Below are 12,067 nucleotides of genomic sequence, written 5' to 3'. Positions count from 1 at the left end.
TCCAGTATTTTACCATATATTGTCTCTCTGTTCCCTTGCTGCTGAATGTGGACTTGATATGCACATGTTTAATGAGCCAAGCATGTTCTGCATATGTTTAGCCAAATTGTGACCTCAGGGACACGAGGGGAGCACTCCCTGGTCTGGTTAGGAAAGCTTCCACGGCTGGGCTCATCCAAGGACTGCAAAGCAGTGTTGGCATTTACTTTATGAATTTTAAGCCCCTCTGCTGGTGTTTCAGCATCTGTGTGAGTTGTGGAGAAGCCTGGCAGGGCAGTGGGTGATGCACTGCATGGCTGACTGTGTGACCCCTTGCACTGTCTGTGCACCAGATGCTGATTCATGATTAGTGTGTAACAAATTAATAAATCAATACCTCAGACAATAAGCACCCATTACAGGGGCCTCTCAAGTCTCTCTCCTCTGGGGGAGAAGGGAGACCTGCAGGCATTACATCCTTCACTGGACAAAAATGCCTCTGGACTCTGTGCTATCCTGACACGTTGCAGAGGGAGTGTACACATGAGATTAATTATATTCCATAGGTGGTTCAATATGTACTGGAAAAAATGGATATTTTTGGCTTATTTTTGTTGTATGCAGATGTTCCTGCAGGGAAGGGTGAGTGGTCAGCACAGTGGGCTCAGGAGGAACAAGTCCCATGTGCTGCCTTCCTGCCCTGAAGGGGTTTATCCACAGGGACTAATTTCAGACAATACTTTTGAAGTCTAAAGATAAAATCTCATTGCCCAAGCTTTCTCTGTAGCTTTGTGCAGAAACCAGGATCCTGTGGTGTATCATTTAAAGGTCTGAATTTGGACTGCAGTCCTGAATCATGGCCAGAGTTTAAAAGTAATGCATGTGGCACATCAAACACCACTGCCCTGAGCCTCTCTGAGCCAAAATCAGGCAACAAATTGAGTTACTGTGTTGTCATCATTAGGCTGTCAGAAGCACAAAAACTTCTGTGCATCTGGCCTTGTTTTTCAGAAATAAAAACCATTTAAAGGTGTTGTGATACATTATGGAATGCAGGTAATTAATGCCTTAGTGACAACCCAAGAGACAATTCAGACAGAATTCAGATGTGGTTTCTGAATCTGTGCAAACACCTACAAATCCAGAATGGGACAGGGGAGCAAATAAATTCCTGATTTGCCTGACTGATTTTTCCATTCTTCTTACACAGAAAGTGTGCAGGTACTTCTGTGTCATGCTTGGGGCATGATTTATGTATTGCAATAAATAAAAAGCATATGTATGCATAATTAGAAGGGACAATAAAGAAAAGTTGATGAAATTAAATTATGCATAATAAAGGTGTAATTTTTCAGGGAAGGCTGTAGTCACCAGGAGAGAAAGTGAAGCTTGTTTGTTTTACTAGTGTTGTGAGAGACTGGAGCTGGGACTATAGTCTGGTAAGACTTTGTATTTTTATGTCTCTTTGTATTTCTCCACAGGGTTTGGGCAAGACCAGGTGAACATACCAACCTTTTGGAACTGAGGTATGGAGCAAGCTCTGCAACCTGGCTGTCACCTGCCCTTATGGGGACTGTTCAGGAGGCTTACAAGGCAATGCTGGTTATTTAACTAGTTTTCCATAGTAAAAATGTATAAATCATCATTATAGAGCCCTTCTTCAAAAGAGAATGAGATTTGGCTCACTAGGTTTGAAGAGCCACTCTCATATTTGGATGCTTTTACACATCCATGACCACTCTGCATGTGCTTTATTCAGCTCCAAAACAGCTCCAGCAACACTGCCAAACACACACATGAAATGAATGTAAAATACATTCCAAATAATTGCAGTATTTATGTAATTTGGTGTTTTCTGTGCTCCAGAAACCCTCAACAGCTGGTTAACCCCAGCAGGAGCAGTGAGCTGAGAGGGCACACAGAGTACCAGGGTCTGGCTGCCCAGCAGAACCAGCCTGGTCCTGCCTGTCCCTGCTGACAGGTAAGGGTGGATTAGCAGTGACTCCAACGGTGCAAATGAAAGGAAAATTAAGAGCAGATTTAGGCAATCATTTCTCCTCCTTGAGCCCTTTAAGTGTAGAATGCTGCATATATGCATGCAGGACTTTTCAATTGAGATTTGTTGAGTATAAAGAAGGTTGTTCCCTCCCAAGTTAAACAGCACTGGCGCAAGGTGAAGGAGCTTGAGCTGTCCACTGCTTGAAGCGATCCCAGTAAAATACTGATTTTTTTTTTCTCAGAAGTCCTACTTTAAACAAACAGAAGGTCAAACAAACAGTGAAAAACCTGGTTTGGTCAAATCTATGGCAAGAACTGCTGAAAATTTTCTCATTTGCACATAAGTAACTCGAATTATTGTGGACACAGCTTGTGGGAGAACAAAAGCGTCAGCAGTGCTCTTTGGGAACCAGGTTATTGTCCAGTTTGCACTGCAATGTGTTTTCTCTACCTGGCACTGTTCTCTGGCCAGAGCTGGCTCAAGACTCCCAAAAAGTGTAGGTTAGAGTGAATTCTCCTACCTTAAATATTCAGGGCTCATCTCCTGGTGTCTCAGGCCTTGGGCTGAAGCAAGAGGGGCTGTTTTATTGCCACAGAGAACTCCCAACTTTGCCTGTGACTGCAGCCAGAAGGAAAGGAGGTGGGAGACAAGATCTCCATGTCCAAGTGAACCCTTAAACCTTGTCCCTCCACGCCTCCTTGCCAGCCTGTCAGTTGGATCTCAGCTTCTCCTGAGAGACTGTAAATATGTGGGGCTTGTTCATTAAGCAGCGTGGTGCCAAGATGGAAGCTGTAATGCTCGTGATGGGAGCACGAGAAATCACACAGCTTTCACTGAAACAAAGGACATCACTGGGCTCTGGCAATAGGAGCATAATGGCTGTTTAATTTTTCCAGACAGGGACTGGAGCTCACTGGGGTTTTTTTGGGCTCTTGCTTGGTTTTTGTTTCGCTCCAGCTTTTAAGGATGAGAATGTTGTGTCTGACGCGTGTCAGCGAGCAGAGGAGATTCACGAGCAGAGCTGGGCTCGTCTTGCTCCCCGGTGAGGAATAAAAGCCTTGCCCGTCTCTCACTTCGGGAGGAGAAGGGAGGGCTGCCGGGCGGCTGCGGGAAGTGAGAAGGCATTGTCAGGTTGGGGTCAGGCTGGAGCAGGACGGATTAGCCGGGTGTCACTCGGCAGCCTGCAGGCATCGCTGGGAAAGCCGCAGACAGAAATGGGTGGGCAGGGGGTGGGGGGCGAGGGCTGCTCTCCACAATAATGATCGTGGGGAAAGCAGACAGAAAAACGGACTGAATAAAGAGCTTTTGACAAGGAAGCAGAGAGAGAAAATGGCCACTTGTACACTGTTGGAACTCTAATGCTGTTAACAGAGCTGTTAAAAACTTTGCCTAACAGGAGTCGTGTCCACATTTAATCCCAGTCTGGTACCTGCAAGGCTGATTTTGCACCCAGGGAAGCTGCTGTCAGCAGAGCCACAAAATTGAAAGCTAGTGCTGGTGGGGAGTGAAGATTCTTTGTTCTGTTTATTTCTTCATGGTTGCATCTGTTTTTGTGCTTTGAAGTCCGCAGGTTTGTTTCACTATTTAGTAAATTTTTGGTTTATTTCACTTCTTCAGTGAAGCAGATAAAGTAGGAAGAGGGAAACTAAGAGGGAAAGGGCCAAATTCAGAATTGAGTCACTTGGACCACATACACAGTCTGCGACCACAAGGTGTAAAGGTGTAATTTCCACTAATAAAAGCACATTACTGTCTAATCATTTCCAAATTTCAATATGTAACTGCAGAGTGCAGCTCACCTAAAACAGGTCACGTGAAGTTAACAAAATTATGGTTTTAAAATTATTTTTCAGTACTGTTAGTCTTTTCCATGTATGACTGAGGGATGATGTTTTGTTCACTTCCAACCCAACCAGTTTCACAGTTTCAGCACAACAGGATCAATTTCCAGTATAGTTAAATTTATTCCAGTATGGTTGTGTGAAATGGTCTGACATGCTTTCAACTAAATGACAATTTGATGGGATGTGAAAACCACAGGAGTCAGGAAGAAGGTAATAGGCTGAGTGGGGCTTATCTGTCTTGCTACAAGGGCACAGTTTCAAGGGGAACAGAGCACATTTAGGAATCTAAAGCAAGGAGGGACCTGGGCTGAGATTAATGTCATTTGCTACTTTGTAGAACATGGAAGGAACCAAAAGGAATCCTTCGCTAAAGGAGGAAATGATGTGTGTGAATGGGGAGCCCTATAATGATAATATAAATAATAAATAATCTACATCCTCTGTTTTGTAAGGAAACATCTCAGAACTGAAGTTACCTCAGCTGACAGAGCAGCCAATAGGAGGAACTGGAGTTGGGAGTTTGTGCTCAGGCTCAGGACTGCAGTGGGTGTCACTGGGATGTCACAGCATGTCACTGCTGAAATATCTCATGCAGAGCACTGAGTGGGTTTATTCTCCAAAGCACCCTTTTAGTCACTGGATCACTTGTCTGTGCACAGGCTGTGGGTGCTTTTCACTTTGGTTCCTTCCAAATGTACAGCAGTTCTTGTATGGTGAGTGCAACCTGAGTAGTGCTACTTACTCAGAATCACCATTTCAACTATGATCTAATCACAAACCTTTATTCTCTGTAAAATGCATTTTAAATATATAGCAATCTTTTGACTCTGAGCTCCTGCTAAATTATCTTATATTAATGAAATTAGAAAAAGCAAAGTGCCAGTTCTGTGCCAGTTCTAACAGCACAGAAAAGAACACATGGTGAAGCAAAACACCAGGTTTTTGTCCCCCAATTTTGTTGTTTGTAAAGCAAGTGCTTGTGACAAAAATTCTGATTTCATAGTTCTTCAACTTAAATACAGCTGCCATTTAAGCCTCTGCTGTTATTTCATCACACAGCCAGGAGAGCACCTGCAGGAACACATCCTTGGTGGCAGATGTGGGGCTGATCTGTTCCCATGTCTGGCTCTGTGCAGCAGATCCAGGAACATTTCTGTCTGTGCAGCTCTGAAAGACCATCTATAGCTCTTCTGTAAAATGAGTCTCTTAGCAAAGCTTACCTGAAAACAACACTAAAGGCAAGATAGCTGCAGCTTTCTGAAAAACTTTAGTCAACCAAAGAGTTGCTCTGAAGCCCCTTGTGCTCACCAGAAGCTTTACAAAAGATCAAATGAAATTCTGGCTGAAGCATTGAAGACATATAAATACACTTACAGCTTGTTCTCGTATTTTGGTTCTGCTCTGACTTGCACAGAAAGTCAGTCTAAGACTTTTATAGAGAATTAAAATTGTTTAGACTTTTGCTGCATTTTCGAAGTGATTTAGTTTTGTTTTGAAGCATTTTCTGGTGTGAGCAGAGTTTACTAATACTGTCCTGACCTTGGAGATGTGTGATATTTTACAGTGTGCAGTGGCATTTATGTACCCAACCCGGCTCCAATAAATAGGTTAATTTCTACAAATTAAATTACAAAGTGATACAATAATTCTGTATTGACCTTTAGGATTCACTGGGGCAGATGGCTGGGCAGTCCTTTGTCAGCTGCAAATCCACAACTTCCATACAATTTTTTTTCAGGTAAAATGGTGGAAGTGTTGGGAAAAGAAATAGGTTTATAGTTTCACATAACAGCAAAACCCTCAATACATGGGACGAATAACAACTGACAGATTTATGATAAAGAAATTACTTAAAATTTTAGATACTCCTTCCACATCCCAAATTAGGCTCTATCAAAGCATCTCCTGAAGTAAAGGTACCTTAAATGACAGAATGTACCATAAAAAACCCTTACTGTTAGTACAGAGTTAATATTCAGACATTGGAATAAGATTCAGGAATGTCCAACTGTAGAAGCTGGACAAAGAATTTATTTTGGTTTTCAAAATCAAACCAAGACTCATCTGTGTTTGGATTTCACTTCATACAAACATCCACTGGATATTTGGTGCCACATCTGGTTCTCTAATATAACTCTTTAAAAACCAGTGGTCTTGAAATTTCCCTTTCATTTGGCCTGAATTAATGAAATCTAATTGCTACTAAATTACACATTAATCATTATTATACCTGTTTATTTAAATCAGACAAGAACGAGATCTCATGACCTTAAAATAAACTGAAGAACCACATGATTAAAATAAGCAAGCGATACAAACTTGGCAATGACAAGAAAGCACAATGATTTTAAATATTGTTCTTACAATTATCTTGGTTGTTCAAAGAACAGTGTACACAGGTTATGGTTAGTAGCTAAACTACAATTTAACTTTAATTTCCAGAGTCTGATTCCAAGTTATTCTTTATTCTGGTTTTTCAGTGAAGTGTCTGAAGCTGCTTCTGCTATGTGTTCTCAGTCCTTGGTAATCTTTCCAAAGGATATGAGTCACTTCTCCATTATTTGTAAAGAATGTGGAAAAAAGTAAAATATTATTATTTTGCGGGCATTTGGAAGTGGATGTAAAAAAAAAACAAAGGTGGGATGTTGATCATTGTGAGTAATTTCTTGGGAGTAAGGGAAGAACAAACACTAGCTGCTGACTTACTGCTGTGAAAGCCAAGGACTTAGTGCTGACTCAAGCAGTAGATATTGATGGCAGCAGAACACAAAGGAGACCTTACAGCAGGGTTAAAGAGGAAAACCTTTCCTCTTTTTAAGTGATAAGGAGTTAGAAGGAGCTGCCTATGCTGATTTCTTGGAGGTTCTGCTTTGTTTAAACAACATCCTGGTTTAAACAACCTGGGCTAGAATTATATCATGCAAACAGTTGCTGCAACTAAATAAGTGTCTTTTTGAATTTCCAGAAATCCTGGCAAACCTTCAGGTATGTAATGAAGTGCAAGACTGAACTCCACAGCACTGAGGAAGCTACACCAGTAACCCCCAGTGCAATCACCTGCTGCTTCTGAGGACCTCTTCCTGGTTGGTGCAGATATTGGTATACACACAACTGAAGCCACATAAATCCTTTGTAACTTGTTTACATACTGATCAACTAATGGAAAAAAAACCCTGTTTTGATACCAAAACTGATTTTTCAAAGTGACTTTAGGTATTGGGCCCTTTGCATACACTATTCCCTTACTGGGAACTGCTCAATTACTTATGTGTGTAACTACACAAAATACCTGCAAAGCACACCCAACACAAAAGACAAAATACACAAAAGTGGTTTTTGTAATGATGAGTATTTTATGAGTAGAGGTTCTCCTGGAGAAACAATTATAAAAATTTGCTCGGATATTCCAACTTCCAATGAATATTTAAAAATTATAGTCTTATTAGTGCTAATAATAATTAGCTCTGTGATCTTTATCTAAGTTTATTCATTGTTACATCTAGGTTAGAAGCAGAAGCTCTGAAGCAGAATTAACAGTTTGGATGCCACAGATTTCAATTAAGTAAAATGCTCCATGAAAATGTTCACACTTTACCAAAATGATTCTGGGTTTTTACATGAATAGCAGAAATGATCAACAGTCCACTACAGGATATTTCCTTAGGAATGCAGATGGATTTATGTGCCTCTTTATTTCATAAAGTTACTCAGAGGGCTCACATGGTCGTCATTTTATTGACAGATCCTTTGCTGCTTTGGACTTGAAAATCATGTTCAAGTGCCAGCTCTGGAACAGCTGATCTCCAGCCAATAAATCCGTACGTAGTTTTAGGTACTGGAGGAGATGGAAGCACCTAAAATCAAAGTAACATGTAAAATTGCATGATGAAAAGGTTTTTGATTGCAGTTTCTGTCATGGGACATCATCTTTTGTGCTGTAGTGTTCTAAAACCACAAATCAAATCATGGTGTAGTAATGTATGCTAGCATTCTTTTTTTTTTTTTTTTTAAAGATTGACTCAATACTAAGGGCTTTAATTGCTTTACATTATTAGGAGAAGAACTTTATTTTGGATGGGAAAAAAGATAAAGCTGAAGGTCATCATCATCATCATTATCAAAAGTAATTAGCTTCTGTAAACAGGATAAAGAGTGTTTTCTCCTTGCTATAATGCATCTGGTAGCAGTGCAGCTACGGAATAATAATTTCATGTCCAAATGCCAAAGGTATTACTGACCAAGCTGGCTTCTGCATTGAGAACTTCTTTCTCATTCTACCTTCCATCTACTTTAAAAGATGGGTGAGCAGCAAGTTAATCTGCAACTAATCTAGCTAAAAAGGAAACAAAACAAAAGCCAAGAGTCTCTGTTCAGTGACTGCTGTGCTTACTTTGGCTGAATCATCTCAATTGGGCACGTTCTATCATTTCAGCATCTGGGGACTTAGGGGAGAAATACACAGCAAGAGAACAATGTTTCAGTTCTCTTGCCAGAGTTGCTTCACTTTGTTCTTTGGCCAAGATTAGAAAATGTTTATGATATTTAGGTGGAGCAGTTCCTCAGAAAAGATAATTTTTATGGCCAAAAGTGCCACCCACTGAGCGGGATAATGAAGGAAATCATGTCCCACTTTCAGTCTGGGGGAGAGGACTATGCAGAAGCTTTTATTAGTCTAACCTAGAGAGAACAGATTTGACTGTTACCACAAGGTAAATGTGCAGAAAGACACACAGTTCTCAGTCAGGATGTACGAAACTTCACTCTGAATATGTAAAGGGTGACCTAAATCACAGCTAACCCTTCTCTTCCTCCCAGTTCTGAGGTGAAATGGAAACTCTGTTCCAATGTTCCAGGCTCTGCACGCTTGTGGAGCAGCTGAGAACTGCAGGAGTTGTTAATGTGCCAACACCCTCACGGGGCTGAGACTCGACTGAAACTGCAACTTGACTGAAATTGGAGGTTTGGGACAAAACTGAAGAACAAGAAGCACTAATGGCAGAAATTGCGCCATTTCATTTCTCTGCCACACTCAGCACTAGCTCTTAATTTTTATTTTAATTTAATCTCAGTAAAAGCTTTTGCTACTTCCTAACCTTATCTCCCCACCCTTGGAATCCTTTGAAAGAAAGCTAGTTCAGCAAGTAAGAATTTCCAATCTCCTTTATTTCCCTAATCGTCTCTAAGTGGACTAACCTTCTTTTTTGTTAGCATATTCTGCTTTCCTTTTTGTGAGAATCTTCCTCTCCCAATGTCAATGCTTCAGCTGCCTGCAGAGTTACCCTATTCATTGGTGATTCTGACACACCATATTTATAAATTAAACCATCAGTCACATTCTACTCTCTAGCTGTTTGACAGCTTTAAGACTCTGAACATATACATATAAATAATAAAAAACAAAATAATTATGACTTAGCTTATTAGAACTGGCTTCTTATTAATTTGTGCCACTGAAGAGGACAGTGGCATTGTCTCTGCCAAAAGGAAGGCTCTTAAATAAAGGTAGAAAAATTACAACCATATCCAAAGGGCAATTCCTTGTCTTAAACAAATGCTTTTAAAGCAAAGCTTAGCTTGCAAATGCAGTTTAATTTGACCTTTATTTAAAGACCCCCGTATAAGACAACTGGTTTTTAGAGCTTGTGTGGTTTCTTAAGGCAGATGTTGCTGTATTGCAATTTTAAAATCTAACTTTCTAACCTTAATGTATTTTTCCACAGGTGTCACAGGTCGAATCCGCAGGTGATCTGGAAGCTCAATCTTGGGCTTTGCATCTTCTTTCTTTTCTTCTCCAATCAACTAAAACCAAAACATAATTAAAACCTGGACTCTATATCTTTTGAAATGTACTGTAATATGTGATATCCACACCATTCCCCTCAATGTTGCATCTGAACTTCCTTTTCTTTCCATCTAAAGCAGGACTACTTATTTCAGTGCTTTGGCAATTACTGGATTTTTTTGTTTCAGAAAACATGCAAAGTACATTTGTAACTATGCAGGGGCTGCATTAACCCTGTTCTTCAGCAATGAAATACTGTGATTCCAAATGCAACATCATGTGCTACTGTATTCTAATATCTAAACATCACTGAGAAGAGACATCACTCCAAATATTTTCATTTGTTGTAGCTTCCCCCACTGACAATTTAATTAGCTGGAACCTTTTCCCCTAGATTTTAAAAATACCATATGGAGAGACAAAGGGGAAATATTTTCCTGTCACTGTGCATCTAGTACTTGTTAGCACTATTAGGAGTCACGCTTCTCAAGAGAAATATCTCAGAATATGCACAGCATATAAATTACCACTTGATGGATTTTATTCAGGAAAAAACTGAATATTTGAACCATCTCAAAAGCAGTGCAGTTGCTACCTCGGATCCCAGCTCAGTAAAGCATACTCACTACATTTCTAGCCTTCTGTGCTCTCATAATTCTGGGTCCAGATAAATCTGTACACAAGTAGATTTCATGTGTTGCTTATATACCATTCAATTTTACCTCCTCGAGAGGTGTTTTCAAAAATCCCCATTTGTCAGCCCATTTTTTTGCAGCTTCATTTTCCGTCTCAACATGTTTTTTCCTGAAACCAACAGAGAAATCTTTCAGATTGCTTTGAAAACTTCCTTTTAAAAACCTCCAACACACCAACCCAACTATTGATGTCACAAAGAACAGCACTTTGGCTGGAATCTTTAAACTTCCACCTCAAACCAGCAGCTTTATGTACAAATTTTCATCGCCTGGCTTAGGGGAAATATTTTCCAGAGCGTGTGAAAGACGCACTGCCTTTAAATGATGTTGTTAAGCGGAGGAGGTTGAAAAATAACTACCAACATCCTTTCAGATACATTTTATCTAGTGATGACTGACGAGATGCCTCATCCCCACAGCCGGCGGGGATGGAGGGGAGCTGCAACCAGCCCTAAAAACCCTGATTTTTGTTACCCAGGCACGCTTTACCCAGAGATCTTTAAAGACTCATGAAAACCCCCTCAGCGCGGAGCTGCGGGCCGGGAGGGGAAGGTGGAGGGGAAGATGGAGGGGAAGGAAGGTGGAGGGGAAGGAGGAGGGAAGGCGGAGGGGAGGCGGAGTGAAGGTGGACAATCAGCAGCAGAGCACTCGCTGCCCGGCGGTACCAGTAGTTGTCCCGCGCTATGAAGTCGACCGCCTCAGTCTGCCCGGAGCGCGGGCGCCTCGCCATGGAGGACAGCGCGCATGCGCCGCGGCCGCTCGGGCGTTGCGGGGCAACGCGTGTGGGCGGGGCGGGGGCGCGTGTGGGCGGGGCGAAGGTGGTGGGAGGAGCGAGACCTGTGTGGGCGGGGAGAGGATGGTGGGAGGGGCCAGACTAGTGTGGGAGGGGACAAGATGGTGGGAGGGGACAAGATGGTGGGAGGAGGCGGGAACTCCTGTGGGCAGGGACAAGATGGCGGCAGAGGGCGGGAATTTGTGAGGGACGGCACAAGATGGCGGGAGGGTTATAAATAAGTGTGAAGCACCCACTTCGTGCCTGAGGTGGAGGGCTTTGTTCTCTTGTCTTTTTGATGCTTCCCTCGGTGGCTATTTATTTTTTAAGAATAAAGTAATTTTTTTTTTGGTCTGCCTTTGAATGTGCAAAAATATGTTTGGGTTAAGGTGGTGGAGAGCTACTTTTTAACCTGCTGTCCAGGTAATTTTGATGGGAAGCAACAGTGTCTATCTGATCTCTTTTTTCCTGATAAATGTTCTTTACAACCTACATCCCTATGACAGAAATTTTGCAAAAGAACTCTACATACTTTAGGGCTTCTGCATGAGAATGTATTTACAGAATGTATTTACAGCTTGCAAAGAGTTCCTTGTGTTGCAATAAATTAATATTTCTGGCTCTATGTGATTTTTTGGGTATTTTTTATTTTTTTGCAGCTGATGGATAAAATATTTCAACAATGAGTGGAGCCAGCTGGCTCTTTGCCCTCGTGGGTTTAAATGGTTCCCTGACCTCTTTCGTTTTGTCTGGAAATTGACTTGTGTAAACACCCTGGAAATAGTTAATGGAGCTCTCACACCACTGGGCATTTGTTATCCTTACCAGAAAATAAATGCACAAAGGTTTTGGCTTCAGCTGAGTGGTTTATAGGCAGTGTGTTTGAATGTTTAATTTCTAGGCTTTTTAAAAAAAAATCTGGAGGACCTAAAGCTCTTAAATATTGGAGTATGCGAAGACTATATACATTTATTAGTCATTTTAGAAGGACTAAGA

The 12,067-nt window shown here is 41.3% G+C and overlaps 1 protein-coding gene across 1 annotated transcript; it reads right to left on the bottom strand.

The window, feature by feature from the left end:
- Window positions 1-5,838: 5,838 nt before the first annotated feature.
- On the bottom strand, window positions 5,839-11,120 carry CIMIP1 (ciliary microtubule inner protein 1). The gene is made up of 4 exons (XM_085079630.1): window positions 10,965-11,120; window positions 10,327-10,408; window positions 9,523-9,621; window positions 5,839-7,676 (listed from the first exon to the last, which is right to left on the bottom strand). Exons 1-4 carry the CDS (start codon window positions 11,027-11,029, stop codon window positions 7,539-7,541), a joined length of 384 nt encoding a protein of 127 aa, XP_084935756.1. The 5' UTR covers window positions 11,030-11,120; the 3' UTR covers window positions 5,839-7,538.
- Window positions 11,121-12,067: the final 947 nt, after the last annotated feature.

Source organism: Lichenostomus cassidix, chromosome 20 (assembly GCF_008360975.1).
Source record: "Lichenostomus cassidix isolate B80296 chromosome 20, HeHo_3.0, whole genome shotgun sequence".
In the NCBI taxonomy this organism is placed as follows: domain Eukaryota; kingdom Metazoa; phylum Chordata; class Aves; order Passeriformes; family Meliphagidae; genus Lichenostomus; species Lichenostomus cassidix.
This window is presented reverse-complemented; position numbering and strand designations above follow the sequence as displayed.